Source organism: Colletotrichum siamense (assembly GCF_013390195.1).
Source record: "Colletotrichum siamense strain Cg363 chromosome Unknown KSG_Cg363_contig06, whole genome shotgun sequence".
In the NCBI taxonomy this organism is placed as follows: Eukaryota; Fungi; Ascomycota; class Sordariomycetes; order Glomerellales; family Glomerellaceae; genus Colletotrichum; species Colletotrichum siamense.
The window spans coordinates 225,774-250,451 of NW_023501019.1; the positions used below are offsets into that span (position 1 = coordinate 225,774).

Sequence of the window (24,678 nt, forward strand, 5' to 3'; positions counted from 1 at the left end):
TTTATAGTAAGAGATAATTAATAAGCTTAATAATCTTAACTTAGATTATAAAGCTAGTAAATATACTATATATACTACTAAAGAAGTAGAATAGTTAGAAATTAATAATATAAATAATTTTAATATAGAAAAGTAAAAATCTAAATAAAAGAGGATAGGAGAGATTAAATATAGTTTTAGAAATATAATATTTACGTTATATAAAGTATTTTTAGTAGTATAATAAAAATTCAGTATTTTTTTATAATCTTAGTAATAGTAAAATTAACTATATATATTAAAATAGAGTAGAGGGGTCGTTAGAGGCGCTAGGGGCTAGCGCTAAAGTTTAGCTAGCTTCTAGTTAGCCGTACTGTGATTAAAAGTGGGGATGTATGAATACTTTTGGCCGCGTCCTCTGTACTCCTCTCTGCCGGCCTCCGGCAATCTGTTGACAATATTGTGGATCAGGTCCATCACCAGGAGGGCCGTGCTGTTTGATGAAGCCATGGCGGTGGATATTAGGGGTGAAATAGAGTTTGCCTGTGGGATGGTGTGGGATAGTGTGGGATATTGCTTTTTGCCGGTAATGAATCGCGCCTTTGTGAATTTGGATTTCGAGATGCTTCAAAATATCTCAAAAGTCTCATGGTTGCTGCCAAGACGTCAAAGTTTTATACATGATGATGCCGGAGTTTATTATTAGATTAAATCCGCATGCCTCTAAAGTCCGTCATCGCCGTCGATGGATTTGAACCTGACGTTTGGGCTCCGACTTCACAACTGCAAGTGGTCAGTGCGTTGGACCCTCGATGAGTGAATCTCATTTTCCCCTTTCCAACTCATGGTTCGGACCACCAAAATGTGCGAAACCGAGTGGGATGGACGATCGTATATAAAAGTAATCACCCCGAACTCTGGGGCCCAGCGTTGCAGGCATGCCTAATCTTGGAACGGCGCTACGGCGATTCTTGAAGTCTCCTGTCATCGGGACGACCGGGAGTCAGTGCTTAAGTAACTCAGGGCCATCCATAACAAACCTCTTATCACAGAAAAACACCATTGCAAGAGTCAAGACCTTGGCAGCTGAAGTCGTGATGCCCGCAGTGAAACAATCACTTCGGCGGAATGCATGTCCCACAGCAACAGACCGATTTAGTACGACAGCCACCAACGTACCACAAGCACGCGTCCATTCCAGTGCAAACACAACGCCCTCGCCAGCATCACACACACAACGCCATCAAACGAACGACCCCCATTTCCGACAACCCGGAGCCTCAATGCCCATTCCCTGTCGACCCAGTCTAGGCACCAATTTAGACCACTATATCTGAGTTGCCCTGTCTGCCAAGGTCACCCCCCGTAGACAAAAGATCCCCAAAAGATCCGGAATGTGCTCCACCGAGAGTAACCTTACCACACATGGCCAAACGGAACAAATACTGCGAAGTCGCCTGTTGAGGCTGACGGACCGTCCTCGACTCCTTCACCACGTTCGTTTCCACACGCTCATTTTCACACTCACTTTCCGTCGTCCTCGTCGCGACAGCCACTCCTTACAAACATGAAGTTCTCTCTGGCGCTCCTCCTCGCGCCGCTGGCCATCGCCACGCCCCTGCGCATCGCGACCACCCACGAGCACGCGCACCACCTCGCCGAACGCCAGGCCGCCGTCAGCATCGACACTCTGTTCAAGGCCAAGGGGAAGGGCAAGCTGTTCATCGGCGTCTCCGGCGACAATGGCATCATGCAGCAGGGCAAGACCGAGGCCATCATCAAGGCCAACTTTGGACAGGTCACGCCCGAGTACTCGATGAAGTGGGATGCGACGGAGCCCACGCGGGGTAAGTTCTCGTGGGAGAACTCGGATTTCCTTGTCAACTGGGCGACGAATAATAGCAAGTCTATCCGTGGACATACGCTGCTGTGGCACCAGGCCCTTCCCACGTGGGTTTCGGCGATCAGGGACAAGAAGACCATGACCAGTGTTTTGCAAAACCACATCAGCACTGTTGTTGGCCGTTACAAGGGAAAGATCAGGTCCTGGGTAAGTGGTTTTCTGGCCCAGGTTTTCATATGTTTTTGCTCACTAAGCCGGACATGAAGGATGTCGTCAATGAGATCTTCAACGACGACGGCACGTTCCGCAACACCACTTTCTTCAACGTGCTGGGCGAGTCCTACGTTGGCATCGCCTTCAAGGCCGCCCGCGCTGCCGACCCCACCGCCAAGCTCTACATCAACGATTACAACCTCGACAACAAGGACTGGGGCAAGCCCGCCGCGGTGGTGAAGAAGGTCAACCAGTGGATCGCGCAGGGCATCCCCATTGACGGCATTGGTATGCTCTTGAGTAGGAAGTGATCAAAAGTGGACATGAACTGATGAAAACGCGGAACAGGCTCCCAGTGCCATCTCGCGCAGAACATGTCGAGCAAGATCCAGGGCGCGCTGGAGTTGCTGGCGACCGCCAAGGTGTCCGAGATCGCCATCACCGAGCTCGACATCAACAACGCTCCGCCGGCGCAGTACGCCGAGGTCGTGAACGCGTGTGTCAACGTGCCCAAGTGCCGCGGCATCACGGTGTGGGGAGTTAGCGACAAGGTAAGAGGAACGCGCCTTACCGGATCGGCAAAACCAGCTAATATCTTTGTAGCAATCTTGGCAGGCTTCCGCGAAGGTTCTGCTGTTCGACGAGAACTGGAACCCCAAGCCGGCGTACAACGCCATTGCGGCCGCGTTGAAGAAGTAGGCGCGTAAATCCGGATGGCTAAAGCCGGGACTCTGTACATGAATGCCTTACACATATTTTGTGAGAGACATGGCAAACTCAAGAAGTTTTTGTGATGGCCTCATCTCACTTAGATATACAGTTCAACATCGGAGGATTGCTATGCTTCGAGCCTAGTACTTACTTATACAAGAAGACAATGTTGCCTCACACCTTCTACAAGTCTTTCGTAATCTGTTTCATCTACGGAACCTGTTCACATGGAAGATCAATATTGATCCTGAAAGGCCAGGAAAGCATGATTCTGGTTGTAGTTGGGCTAAATAAGATTACCCACATGGGCCCCTCTTGTCGAGGTTTGATGTATTTCTGTGGGCCGCTTGTTCTTGATATCAGTATTACTCATAATTTGACGTGATTAATGAACCAACGTTCGTCGAATACCACAAAAGACAGCAGCTGTCAAAACAACTTTAGATTTTCAGACCTTGTTTTCTCCAAAGAAAATTCTTTTGCGGAGAATCCCTAAATATCAGTCAAAAAATCGATACAAGTTCTTAGGAGGTCAGATAGACACCGCAGTTTATCAATAATATGTGTGGGAGGGATATCTTTATGAAATATTACCAATAATACACTCCGTTGCGTTGACAGCGTCCGCCCCCAAGTTTGACCCGGAAGGAAAATTTTCCGCTAGCCCAAAAACCCCCTAAACCCCCCTAAACTTCACACTTAGATAACTCTATGCGTACGTAATGCGTGTAAATGAAATATATATCAATCGATAGCCCTCAATTAGGTGATTATAATGATATCTTTTTTATCTACGCGCACTGCGTACGCATAGAGTTATCTAAGCGTGAAGTTTAGGGGGTTTTAGGGGGTTTTTAGGCTAGCGGACACTAAACGCAACGCTGAAAAGAAAAAACGAAACCCCTTGTACGTAGTGTTCACAGTGTCCTCCTTAAAAACCCCTTAAAATTAGCCTTAACTTCACACTTAGATAACTCTATGCGGACGCAATGCGCGAGAATAAAAAAGATATCATTATAATCACCTAATCGAGGGCTATCGATTGATATATATTTCATTTACACGCATTACGTACGCATAGAGGTATCAGTGTACGAAGTTTAGGGCGTTTTGGTGGTTTTTTGGTAAAAAGCCCCTTTTTTTGCCTTTTTCGGGCTAAAAACTGCGGGGTGGACGCTGTCAACGCAACGGAGTGTATTCCTAGAGACCGCCTAATTTTCTTGTGTCTAGGCGGCTATATTTTCTATGTACATGGTCACTTTTATGAGCATGACGACGAGAGATAATAATAAGGGATGACGACGAAGGACGATAGTAATAGATAACGAAGACAAAAAGCGATAATAATAACGACGACGAAGATAGATAACGACAATAGTAACAATGATAGCGAGCACATAGAAAAGCTCTAGCACAGGAGAAATGGGGGTAATGTCTTCTTGCCTCTACTAACCGTGTGAATCCAAATTATGATCGCCCTTAGTTTATTCTTTTAGACAGCATTGCTATATTTCAACTAGATCGTGATCGTGCAAGTTTAATATCACTTTTCACTTGACTTTAGGACCTAGGATAACATGGTCAAAGCAAAGTAATGACGAGGAAGAGTCTCCCCAGATATCTACAACTGAACACTCGGACAGAACAAACCTTCAGAACTTGGCACCAAAATCCACTGCTCAAGGTTGAACACTACTAGCCAAGGTCCAAGGAGGCGGAGCTACCAGTCTTTAGCTTCAGTAAACCATTTCCTTAGACCCAACATGTCAAAACGTCATCATCAACCACAGAGCCGCAGCTAATCCAGCTAGCAGAACAGGCCCAGATGTGCCAAGGGCACTCAACCTCAAACGCTACCGCGCATCCCGCCAACGTAGGAACATCAGCAAAGGGGAAGAGAACCTTTGCAGAACTCAGAGCTTTCATTCGAGCAGTCTTCCTTCTTCTTCTTAACATCATCCTGTCTTGGCGGAATATGCTCCAACGCGCAGAAGAAACCACGAAGAAACTTCTTGAGGTCCCGCGTTCTGCTCTATAACTCGACACCTGGCCGGCTATCGCCTCGAGCAACAAAGATCACGCCTCTTTGGACCCCAGGACATGTCGTTCCCTTGACCATCGCGCTCAGACAGTCTTGCAAACACCGTCACCCAAACTGCGTAGAGTTTCTCCAGTTTGGCGCGGCATCAATTGACCAATGACATTTCACCCGTCTGCAAGAAGGGCGTGGAGGGTTGATCATTTGTCACACCAAGACCACTGTCGATCCTTTCTCCTCCTGCGTCTGTCACAGCAGCCCACCTTGTGATTTTTTCAAAGCTGGCTTATCACAAATGCTGGCGCAGGTGGTTGGTTGATTGCTCTTCATGCCAGAGTTTGGCGTCTTGAAAAGCCTAACACAAGTCTCGCGAGATGAGTATCGATGGTTCGGCTACACGGTCCTGGGCCCATGGCTCCTTGTACGATTTTGATAAGTGCAACTCATAACCATTCCATTACTCATGTCGCATCCTGGTAATCCGTAAATGTACAAGCCTGGTTTAAAATATCCAGCTGCCCCTCGAGGGCATGGCTGTCCGCTTGGCGGCAGCCTTTCTATTCCAACACCAACCATCTATCATCGCGCCGTCAGACATGCGTCCTACTTCGCCTGTTGCGCCCTCAAAGCGTCTACCTCACGCTGCAGCGCGTCCAAATCGGCAAGAATGTCTGCACCTTTGCCAAAATTGGCCTCATAATCCTGTGCCAGGTCCTCTGTCCTTGGCTCTTCTGGCACGTTCGTGCTAAATCCTCTCGTACTATCAACGCTTGGCCTTCTTACATAATCCATGCTTCCGCGACTGCTCCCTCGTTGTCGAGGTGGAGGCGGCGGAGGAGCTCCCTCTTTTCCGCCGCTCACCTTCCTGCTCGTTGCGTCAAAACTTCTCACGCTTGGAGGACGGCGTGTCGAAGTATTCCGCGCGGGAGGTGGTGGCGGCGGAGAGATCTTTGGGGGAGTGTTGCCCGACGCAGTGTTCTCAAGGTCGGACGGTACAGGGCTGAACGAAGCCGCTGACGGTGAAGCTTGGAACGACTGGCGATGTGATGCATTCGGTCGCCGAGGTGGCGGGGGTGGCGCAGGGGCATTGATACTCCGGAAACTCTCCGACCGCGAGCGCTGCGATTCCAACGAAGACCGAGGCGGCGTATCGGCCTCATTGCCCGCCTTGCTCGGGACATTGGCCCCGGCGGACGCCGTGAGGGATTGGCTCCGCGCGTGGCCCCGTCGTGGTGGGGGTGCTGGCGTTGGCTTTTTCGCCGACACCGACGTGGCCGGGGTGGGTGTCGAACTGGGAGTGGGGGAATCCTGATCGGGGATCTTGCCCGCGGCCTCTCGGGCAAAGACATCTTCCGTCCCCTCCCCACCATACGAGCTGGGAGCGGGAGGGAGGGGCTTGTTCACATCGGACGGAGAGATCGGCGATGCCGTCTCAGATGAGATGTGAGGTCGTTCTGGCGTCTGAACGCTAATCTTCCTTCCATGCCTGGAACTTGGCGGAGGGGGCTTTCTCTTTGTCGGAGGTGAAGCAAGGATGATACCGCGGTCCGCGATGTCCGTTGATGACCGGGGCGTCTCCGCGAAAGACGTATCTGATCCGGACGCATTTGCGGCCTCTGCAGCCCTGTCGCCTTGGGATTGTGCCTTTTGAGCCGGTATTCCAGCTCCAGGTTGGCCGGTAAGCAGCAGCATCTTGAACGCATTGACGTCGAGGGATTTGGCTGCCCCGCCAGACGAGGCCTTTCCGTCCGTCAGGCCTTCCAGATCCTGCAACGTCTTACCAAAGGGGTTTTCAGGCGTGTGGTTGGGGACGGCGTTGGCGATGCGCAGCGGCGCAGCCTCAGGAAGGCCGTCGGGAAGCTCGGGAAACCTCTTTGAGAATTGGTCGTCATCGTCGTCTGAGCCGTCGTCGCTACTGTCGTCTTGACGACCAAAGCCTCTACTGTGCACCGATTCGGGGGAGGAAGGCGAGGAGGGCGGCGGAGACAACACCCTTACCCTTTTGACAACCTTGGCTTTCGCAGGTCGAACTTCGGGAGGCGAGGGAGCGTTATCCCTCGAGATTCCGGATGTGATGGATTCGAGAAAGGCAGATGTTGTGACAGGCTGAGGGGTAGAAGAGAAGGAAGTCGAGGTGGTCTTCCTGCGGAAGGGGTTATGTTCGGAGGCCATGGTTGCGGCGGGCGGTGGTTCGGGAAGGGCGGAGTGGGTTCAAGTCGTGCAAGAAATGTCGAGGCAAGTATTAGGCAGCCGCCATCGTCAACTCCCGAGGGAAGGACGTAATCGCCAGGATGACGCTGTGTACGTAGGCAACAGCGAGATGGAGGATTTCCGGCGTGGAGAGAGAGGAACTCGATTATGGAGCGGTACTGTTGGACGAGGGGAGGAGCTGGAGTGTCGGATTGGTAACTGGAGGGGGTTCGGGGACTGCGGGCGGTGTCAGTCGAGGCGGCCGGAAGAATCGGTAGGGAGACAGTGCAATCGCAAGGCGACGGAGTTTTGGATTTTGGGGTCGGGATGACGGGCAGACCAAGTGGGAAAACGGGGGCCATTCTCTGCTTACCTGCAATGTATCTAAGCAACGGGGATTCGAGCGTTAGAAATGTTGGCAGCAGACGAATATGCGACAGCAGACGACAGAGCTGTGCCCGACGGCGGCAGCGGGACTAATCGGTCGGTGGTCGACGTAGAGCAGATACCTGAGAACTACTGGCTGGGTGGTGTCTGGTGTCTGGTGTCTGGAATCTATTGCTTGGTATCTGGTATATGCTGAGGTGAGGTATTAAGGTATAGCCGGTGGAAATTGGTGGTGGTGTAGTGGCAGTGCTGGCTGGTGGTGGCCGTCTCGACGTCGTTGGGTTGGCTTGCGATCAGGTCGGCCGGCTTCTTTTGGGCGGTGGAAGACAAGATTGGACAGGAGGAGGGGAAGCTGGTTGGATGACGGCCTGGCCTTCTCTCGTTTTGGGGGGGGGCCGCCTGGGATTTGAGCCAGGGAATATTGGAGCAGGGGGGGTCAGAGGCAGAGTGCGAAGTGCGAGGAAGGGAGTGAGAGCGAGGGAGATACGGATAAGGTAGGCGTAGAGTCGCAGCAGTTATCAGTATTTGCTTATCGCAGGTACTGGTATCTGTAGGGCGGACGATGCAGATGATGGACGAGGGGAGGCAATAAGCGGGCAGGCACGTAGGGTAAGGTAGGGTGGTGCCTTGCTGGGAAGCGGGTGGTAGCGAAGCGACAGACGGTGGACGGTGGTGATTGACGACACTTTTGATGGGACCTGGGTGGGGGAGGATGATGAAATCCCTCCACGTCCACGTCCACGTCGTTGCCGACGACTCCTTCCTTCCTCTGCAATTCACATACTTTCACAATTGCATGAGTTGGTCACACCCGCCAGTCTTGGTCTTGGATCCTTGATGCCCACTTTCCTCAAGTTGCAGAATTGCAGTTTCTTGTTCCAGATTCAGTGCAGCTCGGTCAACCCGCAGCAGCAGCAGCAGCAATAGCAGCAACGGAGGCAAGTCTCGACTGAGGTGCTTGCATCTGCACCGCGCTCTTTCCTGGGTTGCTGTCTCTTGCCTCGTGCTTGCCGTCGGAGAATGCTTCAAAGTGAGGTACCGTAGCACAGGCGCAAAATGAAGGAACCCCTCAAAGTAAGGTAGGTACCTGCCACGCATATGCCCCGTATCGCTACACGGTCGGTACTTCTCTCCCGTTTCTGTTCCTGCCCTCTTGTCGATGTCGATGGCACTGCGTCCCTAGCGGGCAAAAAGGAAAGGTACGCAGGTAGGTAGGTCCCTCCTCCCCACATACCCCGAAACGGACGGGAAGCAACATGGGCATCGCATCGCACAGGCCAGCCACTAACACCACCGGCGCCATTCTCTGAACGCTGCTGTTTGATCAGTGCGTACTGCACCTCACTATCAGGTCTCTCCTCTAGTGCTGCTTCACACTGTTTCCTCTCTCTCTCAACATCATCCTCGAGCCTCTTCGTCTCTCATTTTAGATGCAAAGCTTCCATCCACCCTCTTCGCCTCGTCTCTTCTCGTCACCCAATGCTTCTCCTCCCATCTCGCCTCACACCGGCCACACTGTGACTTGCAGACAAGCACATCCCCTCGACCTCGACCCTCGACATCATGCTCCATCCCAGCCTCAGCTCCTCGACACGACCCCTCCTCCATCATCAACACCTCGACCACTCACTCGCTCCATCATCAGGCCCCCAACCGCCTGTACGGTTGCACCCTGCACCTGTCGCTCGTCGTGTTCCGGATTGACGACAGGGATCCCGACCCGGAACCAGCGCCGGTAGGGGACATGGTCAACGGAATCTGCCATTCAGCATTAAACCAGAATCCCGCTGCCCAGTGACACTCGATTCATCGGATTCTTCTCGCCGCTTCTGACAGACAGCTCAATGCCGCCGCACCCATCATCCATCGACCTCGTCGGCGCTTGCACGTCACTCATCAGCCCAGCTCCCGTCTCGACACACCTCACCTAACAAGACTCGCACAAAGTACCCCATGTACCCGCTACCTCCCTCGACCCCTAGCCCGAATTCTCTCTGTCCTCCCCCTCCAAACATGAAGGTTTGTTTCAGGAACACCAATGGGAAGCAAGCTCGGGGCTAGCTATCCACGTCACTCCTTGCACATCCAGCACGCCCACCTCTCTTCCGCTACGGAACAATCACCTCTCAACTCTGCACTTGCCGCAACCTGCAGCGCACTGCTCCCGGCCGACTGATGAGCTGCAGAGCACCGACACCAGCACCAGGACCACCACCCGTTGGTGTGACGGTGACGGCGCACACAGAGGTGCCCTTGGGCCGCGGTGAAATCCTGCGTCTCTGGTCTCCGAGCTCGACATTTGACACCGTTGCACCATGGCCCGTAGCCGCCCACCCGCTCGCTCGCCCTGTCTCGCTTTGCCTTTTCTTCAAGCCAGCCTTCCCCGCATCGCCACCTGAAGCCTAATAAGCATCGCCGTTTACTGTGCGCGTTCTCGTCGTAAAGATGACTGAGATCTCTAGAGATGACCAACATACGAGAACTCTCAGCAGTGGAGCGGCAGGCACCGGTCAATATGACTCGACTGCACCAGCAGTTCTAAGTCCGCCTGTCAGGCCCTGATCTTGTTCCTCCGTGCAAACGAGCGGACGACCCTCATCGTCAGTGACAGCAGCAAGTCAGATGATCAAATGACGCTCGCCCAACAAAAGTCGCCCCTCTGCCCGGCTCAAGATCCGTATGATCGGTGTGGATGGGACGGGTCCCGGCCACTGGTGTGGCGCCGTCCGCTCGCCGCACGTGTCAGACGGCCGCCCTGCCTAGAACTCGCCGTGGCCGTCGTCGTGCATCACAAAACCCAACGGCGACGTCCACTCAGGCACGCTGACGACAAGTCCAGGGAAGAGTCCAAACAACGCAATCAACCCGTGAAAACCATGCTCAAAATACTCCGCGACACGTCCTCCAAACCTCGAGTTTCCAGAATCTTGGGAAGGGCTTGGTACCTGCGTTCACCAAAAGCGTGTTCGTCCAGCGGTCTGTGCAGCCAAGTTGACTGAGTCGATGTTGCGATTAACGCCGCGTCCAATAGGGTCAGCGGGCGGTTCAAGTCTCATCTGACGCCAGGCCAAGTCAGCCCACAACCAACGAGCCATACCGACAACTGAACCACCATGCAACAAATCTCTTTCGCATCACAACGTCGCGAGAAAAGCACCAGGCAACAGCCAAAACACCGCAGGCACTTCTTGCTTTCTAGAAATAACTCCCCGAAGGATCCCGGGCGGCCGGCGGAGGAGGCACGTGACATCCCTGACCAGCCGACCGTGACACGCCCGGAGCTCACCTCAACTCGCCCCAAAATGTAAACAAACCCATGAACCGACCGCGTCTTGTCTGTCTCTCTCTGTCTCTCAGCCCCACCCCGAAACTCCCACGCGGCCCTCCGGCACGTCGCACCCCGTCCGCCTCTGCTCTCACTCTCTCCCCTTTTCCCCAGAAGGTCTCCTCTTCATTTCCGTTGTGCTTGCTCGGACCCAAGACGAACATCAAACGAAATAACCCTTCCATTCTGCTTGTAGAAAGGTAGTACAATAATTCATAGCCGCGCCGGCCGCGCCGTCTGGTCTGTACCGTACCGTAGCCCCCCTGACGTGACTTGACTTGACCACCGGCCTGACCGCCTCTGACGGGCTTGGGCCCTCGTCAACCATCGCCATCCCCGACCGTGAGATCACAACAGAGCTCCGCTGATAAGAGTTGCGCTTCCTTTCGTGAAGGAGCATTTTGCAGTTTCTTTGCGCCCGAGTTATGATAAGGGTAGATCGTCGACAATCGACTGGAGTTGCCATCCAGAGAAAGATGATACAGGCAGGGCGCGGCGGTGTTTCGGAGCGTCGTAAGTACGCGAAGTGATTGTCCAGCCTTGCCAACTCGTCGCGCTCCGAGGCGTGACCAAGACTGAAAATCTCGCACTTCCACCACAGAAACAGAGTATTGAACAGTGAAAAGTCTCGTCATTGGTATAATCGCGTGAGCTATAGTTACAATAGTGAGAGGGCGTCGCCGTCCGGGATCCGCCGAACCCGTCTCAAACAACGCGCGCAACGCGACCGAGGGTGAAAAAAAAAACAGTAGAAAACAGAAACGACAAGACACATTCGTCCCAACCCGATGATCCCTTCTTTCAACAAGTCAAGAGTCAAAACTTTGGTTTGTTCCCACCACCGTTGCCCGGATCCCATTTGAAACCCCATTGTTGTTCCCGCCAAGTAATCGAGCAATACTCCCGTAAACGCCGTTCAGTTTGGACCTAAGAAAGATTCGTGACCAGAGCATGCTTGCATTCGTCAAGGAAGACGACGACGAAGAACAACGCTCTACGCAGATGCGGCAGCAGGCTCAGCCTTGGCCTCGTCCTTCTTGGCGGCAGCCTTCTTGGCCGCGGGCTTCTTAGCCTCGGTCTTGGTGACGCGACCAGTCTTGGTCTTGGAGATGGCAGCGGGCTTGTCCTGATGAACATGTCAGTACGTGTATTGTGCGAAGGGTGTAAGATGAGAACGTACGGCCTTCTTGGCAGCAGGCTTCTTAGTCTCCTTCTTCTCAGCGGCGGCCTTCTTGGGAGCAGCAGCCTTCTTCTCCTTGGGCTCCTTGGCCTCCTTCTTAGGAGCGGCAGCCTTCTTGGGGGCGGCCTTCTTCTCCTTGGTCTCCTTCTCAGCAGCCTTCTTGGGAGCGGCGGCCTTCTTCTCCTTAGGCTCCTTAGCCTCCTTCTTGGCAGCAGCCTTCTTAGGGGCAGCGGCCTTCTTCTCCTTGGGCTCCTTGGCCTCCTTCTTCTCGGCGGCCTTCTTGGGGGCAGCCTTCTTCTCCTCCTTCTTGGGAGCCTTCTTGGCAAGCTTGGTGCCGCCGGAGGGACCTGTGCAAGTCAGTATATGGGGTTGTTAGATGGCTAAGGCACGTCGACATACCCTTGGGCTGCTCGAAGTGACCCTTCTCAACACCGGCGCGGAGGGCCTTGTTGAAGAGAGAGTCGAACATGGTGTCGCTAACAACGTTGATCTGGTTGTTGGCCTTGACGTACTTCTTCAGGGCCTGGCGGGAAGATCCATTGCGTTCCTTAAGCTGTGAGAGAAAAGACGCGTCAATAAAAGGTCGGTACACGAGATGCTTTGCCGCGAGGCAGGCGAAAGCGGGTGGTGGTGCGATCAGGGTTCGCGAGGGTGGTGGGCGCGGGCGAGGGCACTGAGACCCAGTAGCGCAAGCGAGACCCGACTGGCACCGGTCGCGTAACCCTTTTGCGCCGGAGGGAGAGGAGCTGGAAAACATACAGCAACAATGGCCTCGGTGATCATGTCCTGCAAACTGTTAGCAAAGAATGCGCCATGCAAAAAGACCGGTGAATCGGGGACGGACCTGGTAGCTGGGGTGGGAGGCCTTCTTGGTAGCGGCGGCAGCGCCCTCGGTCTTCTTGGGAGGCATGGTGAGTTTGGGGGTGGTGGTTGAAGGTTTGGGTGTTGGAAAAGGGTGCAAAGTAGCGGATGCAATCGAAAGGGCGATTGAAGTCGATGGATAAGTCGAAGTAGATCGGTTTGCGAAGAAGATTGACGCGTTGTGTTGAGGGAGACAAGAAGAGAGAGATCGAGAGCAAGAGGGGGGAGGAGCGCGTGCGTGGAGGGGATGGGGCTTGTTTTTATAAATGGGCGGGGGCAGAGAGGCGCGGTGCGCAATCAGTAACTTTGTGGTCTTGGGGGTCTTGGGCTGCGGGCACCACCACCTCTGGCCTCGCTGGGCTTTGGGGGGTTCCAGCGTGCCCCCATCCATCCCCTCCCCCTCCATCCACCACGTCCTTCACCCCCCGGGAAAAAATAACTGTGAGCTAATGGCCCGCGTGGTTTTTAAGCGACCGCCCTCGATCCGCGCGACCAGTGACCATACCACGGGCAGCGCAGCACCATCCACACCACAAACGATGGAACATGGAGCCGGGCTGCAGGTTGAGATGTGGAAGAAAGAATTTCGACGGCTCTCCCCTCCCGTTGGGCCTAGCAGGGAGTCGTCGAGTCGGGTAGCTAGCGGTGCAGGAAGGGTAGGGCAGCAGGTGCAAGACAGGTTCGACTTCGACTGCCTTGCCGTGCTTGTTCTTGCTTTACATGGCGTGCAAGTGCAGGTGCTGCAGGTGCAGGTGCAGTAGGGTTCCTTCTCTTCTTGGTCGACCTACCTCCCTCACCAAGCTCACCTAAAGAGGGCAGGTAGGTACATCAACCGTCAACCGTCGAACCGTTCCTGCTCTCCGATGCTCCTTCTACTAATGCTCCGGTGACAGACAGCAAGGTAAGGCAGGCACGAACATAGACAGGAGAGTAAGGCAGGTGAGGTAGGACTCGAATGCAGGTGTGGCAGAGCCCCAGCTTCCGTGCTTTCCATCCTTTCCTTCCCCGGCCCTACCTTACCTTCCCACGCACCTGCACCAGCACCTGCATCGCACCCACCTCGTCCCTCCTCCCACCTCCTTCTCTCCTCCTCCTCTTCCTTCCCCAACCTCACCTCTCCTCTACTGCTCTTTCTCGTTTTGTGATGTGTCTCGACTTGAATCGGCGATTAGCGCCAGTTGGGCTGGAACGAAGAGGCGCATATCTGTGTGATTTGCTAGACGCGGTCGAGACGGACAAGACGGGAGGCTCAAGACACAGATCAGATCCAGCACCCTCTCCTCTCCCGTCGTCTCCTTCCCTCGTCTGCCTGATGTTGCCACTTCATCCAGTCCTCCAGGCTGTTTTGTGCTAGACCACCACTTCCAAGATAGATATTATCTGCAGATCTACATGGTCAACTTGTCCTCCGTCAACTCACAAGTGGCGACGAAGATCGCAGCAGCGGGTGGCACATGGCCACATGGCAGACGCTCCAAGGAAACAAAAGACCAAGCTCCGGACGCGTCGCATGAAGCTTCTGAAGCTTCTGTCGTCTCTGCTGTCACACCCTGGACACCTGGACACCGGACGGGGGGCCCCTCTTCTCCCCTCAGCAGCTTGACTCCCTGTAAATCCAATCCAACGCCTCCAGTCCAATCCGTGCAGGAAGGGAAAATAAACGAACACCTCACAGTGGATGCCCGCCCAGGTGAGGTGGCCTTCTGGTGCTTCTGGTGCTTTTCCACGGCTCCTCCCAAGGGACCCAGGCCAAGCCCATCTCCCATCTCCCATCTCACCTCACAGGGGGCCTCTGCCGCGGCAGCGTTCCCGCCAAACAAACGCAAACACCTCCATCCCCTCCTTGGCTTCGCGCATGCCGCCATGCCCTAGGAAAGGTGGTTACTGGTGAGGCATGCTCCCTGACCTGCTCGAAGCTCCCCTCCCCTCCACTCCACTAGAATCAGATCACACCCAAGATCAGTGTCAGTGTGTGCCTGCCCATCCTTCCTTCCCCCGTCGTTGGTTTTCAGGGACCGCCTCAGACTCCCAGACAGACTCCTGCCTACCCTGCTAAGCGGCACTGCACACTGCAGCAGGCGCTCCTTCCCTTTCCCCATCACGACTGCCACGCCGTTCGACGACCCAAAAAAAAGATACCTACCCCAAGTACCTTTCCCATTTTCCTTCCGTCGCATTAAAATAAAAATGCCCTCCTTCCCTCGTCGATTTTTCTGATTGGCCAGATTTTCGCAATCCATCCGCTGAAAGACTGTCCCCCCGGGCTCCCAAGTCCAGCACAGCACAGCGCAAAGGACGAACGAAAAAAAAAGCTGTCTGATCCGGCACCTTCGCATCTCCCACCCAACTCATTCTCATCGCCCACCTCAACCACCTCTCTTTTTCCCTTCCCTCTCCTCTCTTCTTTTCCCTCTTTTTGCGCTTTCCTCACCCTCCATCACGCTAAATGACTCATTTCTCGCTTCCATCGCGTTTTTGGCTCTCGCAAACCCCCGATCCACATCCCGCACGCCCGGCCCCAACTTTCCTCACAGCCCGACTCCTTTCCCTCGCCGACTTGCCACTTTTCGCACTTCGTCCATGATCTCCTCAACACAACCTCCCCCGTCGCATCCGGTCTCCCTCCTCGCCAGTCCGGTTTCATCCCAAGCCAGCACCACTGCTGTGTTGCCCGAATTTTTCTTCATCACCTGATGCCGTTTTGTCTCCATTCCCAACGCGTCCCGGCCCGGATATCCCGCACCCCGTCCCGTTCGGTCTTCCGTTCCGTGTGATTCGGTGCGCGAAGTTGGCGATTGAAGCTATCCGCACATCTTTGCACCACCACCGCGCAACCACCCACAGCACCCTTCTTTTCATCTAAAAAATGCACTGGCCCATCGTCTAGGTCGACGATCTGCTCGGGGATATTTTTTGTGAATTTGTGGCATTTTTGTTGCTTGAAATGACTTACACCGAGTTTCGCGAGCGCCGCCCGCCAAAGAGGGGCTGCGATCGCGTCACGCGACCGATGAAGAGTCGATGAATGACTGCACGCGCGCTCGTGACCACACAACCGCTCAGCCTCAAAGCTGATGGATGATATCACCTAAATATGTCGCCAGGCTACATCTGGCGATATCTGCGGTTTGCATGCTCCCGTTGTGCTTCATAGGAGAGTCAAAAGCCCGTGGGAGACATGAGAGGCAATGGAAGCTATTCGCGATCCATCACCCTTCTACACGAACAGCGACCTCTCCCCGCCGACAACACTCGAGGGCCAAAGAATCTTTGGCACTACGATTCGAAAACATTCTCGATTGACATCAATGTAATTTTGACAACTTCAAATCCTCATTGCGGCCGCCAAATGCCATCGCAAGCTTGACGCATGCATACCCAATGTGGAGGAGAACACGTGTGCCAGTCACCGTCTGTTCTCCGCCCTGACCGACACTTGCGTCCCTCATTCTCTGAACACCACACCGACCGAGACGGCATCTGAAATTCATGCAGCACAGGAACAACTCGACGGCATTCTGTTTTTCTGCATCATCAATTGCGGTTTACATGAGATTGCCCCTCGTCGCGGGACGTGATTGTCAAGCCCCGCGAAGTCGCGCGTCTAGCGAGACGAAAAAGGGGGACCGAACAGGCCTCACGGCACCCGCACCGCGCCTTGCTTTGCTTTGCTATGCTCGCAAGCCAGCGCACTCTCTAGCAAATGCTTTTGGACTCCGACATTGAAATCTTCCCAATTCAAACGATAACGACTTCGTTTCGCTATTTCAAAGAAAACGTTGAGGTAGCCGTGTAGAGCGCTGCGCACCAATCCGTCTCGCGCGAAAAGCCGGCCGGCCGCACGGGGAAACTCGGGCCCAGACGAGCCAAACTCTCCATCCCCCTCGCGAGCTCCGCGAAGTTGCTTCCAGCTCGGCCTCGAAACATGACCATTCTTGATATCAAGATTTCATCTTCGTTCACAAATTTTGTTCGTTGGAAGAAGTCATTCAGCTGAGGCCAAGCCAGAACCGCGATGGGCAGCGGTGAGGCCGAGGGGCAATCTTGTTTTGACCCGTCCAACGCGTAACAACCCCCTTCCATTCATCCCCTCCCATTTCACCGAGGCAGCCTATAGAAGAAACGAAATGATTCAAAGTGATCAAGACTTAAGAATCAACTGAGAATCTTCCCCAGTCCAGGACGTCAGAACCGCAGCGTGCCCAAGCATCGAACTCTCCGTCAAACGCGTGCGCACCGCTGTGTGCTCCCCGTCCCCCCAAAAAAGTCGCGCGCCGTGCGGTGCGGTTGCAAGTGACAAGTGCGGTCGCAGGTCCCCTCCCTCCCCTCCAGTTGGTTCCTCCCAGATCCGGAAAGTGGGTCTCTGGGAGCTATGACCAGCTCGCAGCGGTCGCAGCTCCGGGCCAGGCGCTCCCACGTCCATCGCCCCCGCCGCCGCAGGGCCCTGCGAAGTTCCACAAGACAAGCATCCCACGCCGGTGAAGTTTGGCTTACCGCGCTGACCGAGGGGCCGTTGGAGTGGGGACTGCGTACACCGCACACCGAGAATTCTTCAGCCGGTGAGGGGCGCGGACACTGTGCACGCTCGATACCTTAGAGAGCGAGAGGCGGCGATTAGAGACGGGACATCTCGCGATAAAGAATCGCATAGTACAAAGCACAAAAAAAGACTCGAGATTCAAATGCTCAATCCAGCATGAGATGATGGTCTAAAAAATGCATTATGCTTGAAGAAAAAAATCAAAAAGGATGGTTCTCCCCTTCCAGAATCGAACTAGAGACCTTTCGATGACAATGTAACCATTACAGTCGAACGTGATGAACCAACTACACCAAGGGGAGGAACAGGGCTAAAGCCCCGCTTGGTGAGATGCTCAGTGTTCCGCAAAGCCAGCCTAAGTTGCGTGCCCTGCTTGGGCCCCCGCACAGCAAACACCTCCCCCACGCGCCTTTCGACGCCCTGAAAGCCGAGACGAAAGGGCGCAACTACCGAGCCAACGGCCCTGCCATCGGAACCAGCGCCCACTCCATCGGGTCGCGCGCCCCAATTGCTGCCGACGGAAACCGAATTTCCTCATCCTTCCATCATCCACACCCTTCTTATCAAAATTCTTTCCTCCAAATTTTAGTCTGCAAAGAAGAGCTTTGCTTTTTCTTTGTTGTGATATCGCTTTTTGTCTGCTTGTGCGACTTGTTTTATAGATACCGTACCACGCGATGCGCCCCTCAATCTCAGCTCTCCGCGGCCCCGTCGCCCGCCGCTGCTTCGGCACCACGACTCGTCTCGCCGCGTCGGAGAACGGGACCGGCGCCGCGGTCAATCCGCGCTGGTTCTCGGAGCTACAGGCGCGCATTAAGCGTGTTGCCGGTCTTAAGCTTGACAGCGCCCAAAAGGAGGAGCTGAAGGGGCTGCGGGAGGCTGTTGACGGGCAGTGGCTTGAGCTGCTTGCTGGCCGCGAGGGATTCCTCACCGGGCCTGGGTGGAGGGGCTTGGATAAGCATACCGTTACCTGGGGAGATCAGGTGAGTTTCCCAAATAGTGCTTTACGGTGAAGCCATGACATTGACGATGAGCTGCAGGATGCAATGGTAAGATTGATCGCGGGATGTTGTTCGTGAGCACTGACTAACACGGCGCAGGGTACGCTCAAATCGCGCGGTGCATGAAGCAGAACAGCAGCCATCTAACTAAGTGAACTAGGTCATGTGAACAACGTCGTCTACAACAAATACGCCGAGTCCGCACGAGTAAACTGGCTGCGCAACTTCGCGACGACAGTGGACCCCGAGAACGCGGATGAATGGAACCAGCTCATGTCGCCCAAGGACATTGGCCTGATCATGAGGAGCATCAAGACGGATTACAAGTTTGTAAGTCCCCCCCAGCTCATCCTCAGTCGGATTTCACCCTCGCCGGCCGAGGCCCGTCAAGCAATGCGGCTCCGGACGCTCACGCTTCACAGCCAATGGCCTACCCGGACAACGTCACCGTCCTGCACAAGCTCGCCGCCAAGCCGACCTACGAGTCGGACTTCGTCCTCCTGGAGGCCCTGCTGGTCTCCGAACGCCACCGCCGGCCCGCGGCGCGCTGCTTCGAGGACATTGTCGTGTACGACTACAAGACCGCTAAGCGCACCGCTCTGAAGCCGTTCATGGTTGACAGGCTGCGCGAGACGTACGAGGCGCAGGAGAGGAGCAAGCAGGAGTGCGAGGAGAAGATCGAGGGGCTGGTGAAGGTTGTCGAGAGGCTTGAGAAATCTGCGTGAGGGGTTTCAGTTTGATGAAGAAAGAGAGTGTTGAGATGGACTGCAATGCATATAGACTTAGACATAGACCTCGCATAGAGGAAAAAGTAATAGACGCAAAGTTGGCGATGCAGATCGGCCGGTTAGTCTTGGGGGGGGGGGGGGGGGGGGGGGGTATGACGGCGTGAAAGCGTTAGCCGGGTTAATGTGGATCATTGGCCGGTTTGCCCGGGCGGCGCGCCTCCTCAATTGCGAACCCCACAGTCCTCGTGCAGCTGAACCAATTCACTCAGCAACTCATTATCAAAGGAAGCAGACACCAACGTCAAGATGGGCAGCATCTCGTTCCGCGAACACATTCGCTGGGTGCCCGACGAGGCCGGCGAGCCGACGTCCACGATCGTGCTGACTTCCCCGCAGCGCCGGTTCGTGGATCTCCGCATCCTGAAGGCGCCGACTGCGGAGGGGCAAGGTGAGTGTGACTACAACCTCGACCCAAACTCCGGCCCAGCGCAACACTTGCAGGGGTGACATTTTGAAGACGGCTAATGGAACGCAGAAACACACGGCGCTGAGCGCCTGGAATGGGGCATCGCCGGCACGTCCTCATCGTCCCTCATCCCCGACGGCAAAGGCGGCGAGGTGCGCCACTCGCGATGGGACCACTGGATCGACTCGCGCACGACGGAGCCCGAGACGGCGGGCGACGAGGGCGACATGTACCCGCAGGAGGGCGACCTCACGCTCGAGAAGGGGCGGATGGTCAACCCCGCCACGGGGCAGGAGTGCGACTACGAGGAGCTCTGGCGGGACGTCGACCCGGAGCCCGCGTCTGTCAAGACGGATGACGCGGCGAAGCCCGAGTGCGTCGTGCTGAAGTATGAGAGCGAGGCGAGCAAGGCGCGCGGGATGATTGTGTGGCTGGGCCGGTTTTGCCAGGGCATCTCGAGGGTCGGGGAGGATGTCAGCGCTGAGCGGTGGGAGTGGAAGGAGGAGGAGGGATGGAAGAAGACGATTTGGATCGGGGCTGAGGGTACCATGCCTTGTGAGGTTTTGCTGAAGACGGGTGCGCAGTTGAGTGTTGGCGCGCATGTGAAGCATGGGGAGATGGTCTGGGATGTGCTTGAGAGCAGCGGGTAGAATGTGCCTTGATACCTAGGGACATCATAAGGGCATTTTCGCAAATCGAAGGTTTCAAGATTCTGCGTGGTTTATAATGTTATTCAGATGCTTGTGAAGGCTTTTCATGTTTTGTTTTACCTTTTGATGATTGGTGAGGACTTTGAAGAAATTATTGCATGTTTAAATCACGGTCATAATTCAACAAAGTGAATCTGAGAATCCGCCACAAACATGATACCAAGCAGCACCCAGCGTGTCTCAGTAGTTTTCACGCACTTCTCACGTATTATTCGAGTGGGAAGTATGATTGATACTCTTCGGATTTCCTCTGTCTACGCAAATACTATCTCGGAAGCCAGTTCATCGTCCTCTCAGTGAGTCGTTACGCGTAGGGGTTTGACACCACCCGAAGGCTTGCACACACGATTGACACCTTCCATGTCTCAAGCCGGGTCGCGAATGACACTATGCCAGTATCCATCGACACAGTCTTGTTGTTCCTGCCGGTCATGTGGTTGCTGTTATTTCTGTCGTCAGTCGCCGGTGTCCTCTGTCGTCGTCGTCCCTCGTCGTCGCTGTACCACGTCTTCGCCCCCCGTGTCTTCCTACTTCAGCGTCTTCCTCCATTGTCTTCTCCCCATCATCTTGGTCGTTTCGGTCACAGCCTTTCCATTAGCTAGAGTTATTCCCAATCATTAATGCCCAGCCATCAGGTACTCGTATGCTGAGCACATCTGGAAGAAGCCGGTATTAGCATAATGTCTCTTCGACAACGTGGGAATATCATTCATCGTACCTCCGCGCAAACACCCGCCGATGAAGTTCCTGCCTAGCCCCAAAAGACACCAGGAGCAACCTCCACAGGCAGCGGCAAGTCAGGCGGTACAAGCGGTCCAAATAGCTCGTCGAAGGTGACCACGGCCATGCAGCGTGCCCGAAGGTCGCTCACGAAATCGCAGCGCCAACGGTTGAGCATGTTCGTAGAGTCCTTGCAGAATCTGTGCAGCTTCCAGTCCGCGAGGCTGCTTAGCTCGCCAACAGCGAACCTGAAAGCATCCGAAAAGCTTAGATCTTCGAGCAGTACGTCTGGGAGCGGAGCATTGATCCATTGGTTCTCAGCAGCGTCCAGGTCGATGTCGCGCTGGTAAGGATTGATGTCGCGAATGGCCCAGAAGCGGCGCGCGCGGAGACGCTCGTCGGACCAGAACACCCATCCGCAGCGTCGAAAGCCAAGAAGGGTTTTGACAGAACCGCCATGACCAAGGACCTTCCAGGCGGTGTTGGGGGAGTCTCTCTCGCATTCGCAGCTAACGCGGCCGGGGATGGTGATGACTGGGTCCTCGGGACAGACTTTTCCGTAATGGTTTGCCCAGGTCCAGTTGGAATCAGCGCCGACGTGCTCGGCCTCAGCCGGGGTGCAGATATCCTTGAGGACCATGTCGGCGTACTTGATCATCCACTGTCTGTACTCTTGGATGGGCGAGGTGAGGAACGAACGCAAGAAGCCCAAGCCGAAGGTGGCGATCTGCTTGATCAACGTGGACTGCGTCATGGTGTCTAAGAATTGGATCTTGTCGATGCGGGCGACGGTTTCGTCGTGGACGTGTGTGGCATACCATGTGCGTTCACCAGAATCTGAGCGCGTTATGTTGTACCTGTCGGGAATCTTCCAGACTCCATTGACGGGCTTGAAGGCGCGGCAGACCTGTCTGAAATCCTCCTGAACGTCGCGGCCGTCATTGGCGCTCATGAACGCTCGGAAAAGGTAGACGTGGAGGTCATTGACGTATTGGGAGACGCAAAGTACCTCTTCCATCTCATGCTGGTCAAAGTAGGCGTCGAGCAGCTCGTGCTGAGCCTTGAGATACCAGAGCTTCAGACCAGGCCTAGCTCTGAAGACATGGGACAGGAGCTCGAATCGGCAGAATGCGCGGAGAATTCGACGGCTCTCGTCGGGGTGGTAGGAGGTAATCGCGGGTGCCTCCAGCACCAGCGGCTGGTAAGCTCCTTTGAGGCTCGACTCGGCCCACTGTGGGAGGCGCATCTGGAAGTCTTTGGCGTCGAGATCGGAAGTTTTGAGGGCAAAGTCTTCGGCAAAGAGAACGATGGTCTTGTCGATGAAGTGGCAGACGCCCAATTGCTGGGTGGGACTGCGGGTGCAAGTCATGAAAAGCTCAAGACTCTGCCAGTTCGTGAGATGCTCCTTCATCGCTTTTTTCTTCTCCTCGTCAGTGGCCAGAGAGTTCAGCTTGGCGAAGGAAGGGAACGAGAAGGCGGCGAGGGCGTCGTTGTAGATTGAGCTGAGGAGATGGGTGCCGAGCTTGTTCTCCAGCTTCTGGTGCTGGCGTCTGGCGATGTCCTTCACAGCGCTCATGAATTTGTGGCAGACGGGAACGATACCGGAAATATCTTCGATGTCGGATAATCCGTAAGTGTGCTCGTCGATGATCTCGCTGACGATCGCGTTGACGATCTCCTGAGGGAGATCATTGATAGTGGTGGGCGCCATCTTGAGGCACAGGCAGCAGAGTAAACGAATGGGCAAGACTGGATTACTGAAGTAATTGACCGAGGATAAGAAAGGAGAGTCGGCGCGTCAATAATTGGGTTGCCGAGCTGCGTGTGACGAGCATCGACTCTGGGAGGACGAGTGTTGAAGTGGAAGTCGAACGTCGGAAATTCCAGCAGCCAGAAATATGAGACTCGAGGGCTAGACACATCTGGAGGCTGCAAGCAAGACTAGGGTCCATAGTAAGGTGAATTGCAAAAAGTTCAATAATATTTTGTCAATTATGGTCTCGACTGGCCGCCCCGTTCACCTCAAGGCGCCAAGTCCTCTCCCCCGCGCCCACCCCAGGACCTCGGAGCCACCGCCCTGCTGTGGCCCAGTCCATCCACCATATCAAACAGCCATGAGTCTGAAAGAATCCATGGAATCTCTACTATTTAATTGATGCCCGCGCTCATTCTCGATGCTTCCAGTCTTCATCCGCCTCTACAAAGCAAACAGAGCCCGGAGCCACCAACTTATGACCTCAAAAGAAGCAGTCTGCAAGCACCCAAATCTCTTCAAAGCCCTAAGATGCCTTTTTCAGCCCTCAAAGAGTTTTCTACGCTTTTTTGGAGTTTCCTGCGCTGAAGCTGAGTTGCCAGCGCTGAGTGCGAGTTGCGCACTCTCTTCCAAAGACACCCACCTCAACCTTCCGTGGCCTTCCGCAGCTCAGAGATCAGCAAGTCACAGAGCTCTGCTCAACCCAACGACATCATAACCACCTCAAAGCCACCCTGCTCTCGCCCTTTTGGTCATGGAACACCACCTGGACCCGCTACCTGATCTCTCGATACCTTCACTTTTATGGTCAACCTGACAACCAACCCCCAATCGGCCAATCACAAAAATCAGAGCTGCAGTGTTTTCCTCGAGGCACCCTTAGTTCTCTCTTGCACTCGCCCTCTTGAAGCAGTCAAACGAGCGGAGACTGTGCCCTTTGAGAGAGGGCTGGCACAGGCTCGCCTCAATCACTCCCCCATCAAGTACAAATATCCCCCTCCTCTACCCTCCTCTCGAAAAACTTCTTCCTCTTTTCTTTTTTCAACCCACGCAAGTACATTCTCTCTCTACTCGCTTCTCCAAAGCCTTGCAACCTTCACTTCAACCCTTCACAAACACCCAAAACCTACCCACTCTCGACAGGTCAGTCAACTGCTTCTCCCTCTCTTCTCTCTCGTCCTTCTGACCATCACCAGCCGGCACAATGAAGTTCTCTATGAACACCAAGCTTTCTGTTGCCATCATTGGCCACTTTGCCACGCGTGGCGCTGCTCAGCAGCGTGTCAAGCTCACCGACAACACCGAGCTCCGTAAGTTTCCTTTCCCATCTCATCGCAACGCCTTGGCTAATTTTCATTTCCATCCAGCTCAGCCGGTCTTGACTACTATCCTCGGCGATGCCATCCATAAGCCAATTCCCACTGGCGGCAATGACTTCACTGGTACGTGTTTTCAAGTTTTCACTTGTTTCTAATTTTTCTGGCCTCGTCTGCTGACTTTTCTGTAGTCATGAACAGCGAGGTCTGCCGTCCTGTCACCACTACCACTTGTGAGTGGATTCAGGTCACCTCGACCATGTCCTCCTCTGAGGTCATGACCACTTCCATGGTTACCTCCTCTGAGGTCACCACTTCTCTGGTTCAGACCTCGGTGATCACTGAGGAGACCACCAGCGTGGCCACCTCCACCATTGGCACCGCCTCTGGCAGCACTTCTGCTGCCATGACTCCCACTGCCTCTGCCTCTGGCACCATCACCCCTATCCCTTCTTCGGGTGCTGACAAGACCGGCGCTGGCCTCGTCGCCGGCCTGGCTCTTCTCCTTGTCATCTAATTTCACAACATGAGCCATCCGGGCTAAGTGTTTGGGTGGTACATTTTGGGATTGAACAGGACTTGGAATGCCTTGGGCAGGTTTTCATCGGAACAGGACAGCTTGGTAGCAGCTTTTCAGATTGGTAGCTAGATTGGTCTCTCACCTTGGGCATGCACGAATGGCACGCTCCGTAGCAACCAATGACACAGCTTCACACA

At 54.5% G+C, this 24,678-nt stretch overlaps 7 protein-coding genes across 7 annotated transcripts; 4 read left to right on the plus strand and 3 right to left on the minus strand.

The window, feature by feature from the left end:
- Positions 1–1,546: 1,546 nt before the first annotated feature.
- On the plus strand, positions 1,547–2,734 carry XYNA-1 (Endo-1,4-beta-xylanase; the record flags this gene model as incomplete). The annotated part of the gene is made up of 4 exons (XM_036640929.1): positions 1,547–2,029; positions 2,089–2,323; positions 2,384–2,586; positions 2,639–2,734. 4 exons carry the CDS (start codon positions 1,547–1,549, stop codon positions 2,732–2,734), a joined length of 1,017 nt encoding a protein of 338 aa, XP_036492895.1.
- Positions 2,735–5,387: 2,653 nt separating this feature from the next.
- CGCS363_v009081 (uncharacterized protein) lies at positions 5,388–6,956 on the minus strand (the record flags this gene model as incomplete). Its single annotated transcript, XM_036640930.1, has 1 exon — positions 5,388–6,956. One exon carries the CDS (start codon positions 6,954–6,956, stop codon positions 5,388–5,390), a length of 1,569 nt encoding a protein of 522 aa, XP_036493716.1.
- Positions 6,957–11,680: 4,724 nt separating this feature from the next.
- Positions 11,681–12,776, minus strand: HHO1 (Histone H1; the record flags this gene model as incomplete). The annotated part of the gene is made up of 5 exons (XM_036640931.1): positions 11,681–11,812; positions 11,867–12,213; positions 12,266–12,419; positions 12,626–12,652; positions 12,711–12,776. 5 exons carry the CDS (start codon positions 12,774–12,776, stop codon positions 11,681–11,683), a joined length of 726 nt encoding a protein of 241 aa, XP_036493718.1.
- A 5,168-nt stretch (positions 12,777–17,944) lies between these two features.
- On the plus strand, positions 17,945–18,993 carry CGCS363_v009083 (uncharacterized protein; the record flags this gene model as incomplete). The annotated part of the gene is made up of 5 exons (XM_036640932.1): positions 17,945–18,250; positions 18,308–18,316; positions 18,368–18,386; positions 18,429–18,598; positions 18,691–18,993. 5 exons carry the CDS (start codon positions 17,945–17,947, stop codon positions 18,991–18,993), a joined length of 807 nt encoding a protein of 268 aa, XP_036493717.1.
- A 309-nt stretch (positions 18,994–19,302) lies between these two features.
- CGCS363_v009084 (uncharacterized protein) lies at positions 19,303–20,112 on the plus strand (the record flags this gene model as incomplete). Its single annotated transcript, XM_036640933.1, has 2 exons — positions 19,303–19,444; positions 19,532–20,112. The coding sequence occupies 2 exons, from the start codon at positions 19,303–19,305 to the stop codon at positions 20,110–20,112; spliced, it is 723 nt and encodes a 240-aa protein (XP_036492899.1).
- Positions 20,113–20,923: 811 nt separating this feature from the next.
- CGCS363_v009085 (uncharacterized protein) lies at positions 20,924–22,603 on the minus strand (the record flags this gene model as incomplete). Its single annotated transcript, XM_036640934.1, has 1 exon — positions 20,924–22,603. One exon carries the CDS (start codon positions 22,601–22,603, stop codon positions 20,924–20,926), a length of 1,680 nt encoding a protein of 559 aa, XP_036493719.1.
- A 1,246-nt stretch (positions 22,604–23,849) lies between these two features.
- On the plus strand, positions 23,850–24,478 carry CGCS363_v009086 (uncharacterized protein; the record flags this gene model as incomplete). Its single annotated transcript, XM_036640935.1, has 3 exons — positions 23,850–23,955; positions 24,013–24,087; positions 24,153–24,478. 3 exons carry the CDS (start codon positions 23,850–23,852, stop codon positions 24,476–24,478), a joined length of 507 nt encoding a protein of 168 aa, XP_036493721.1.
- Between the last annotated feature and the right edge of the window lie 200 nt (positions 24,479–24,678).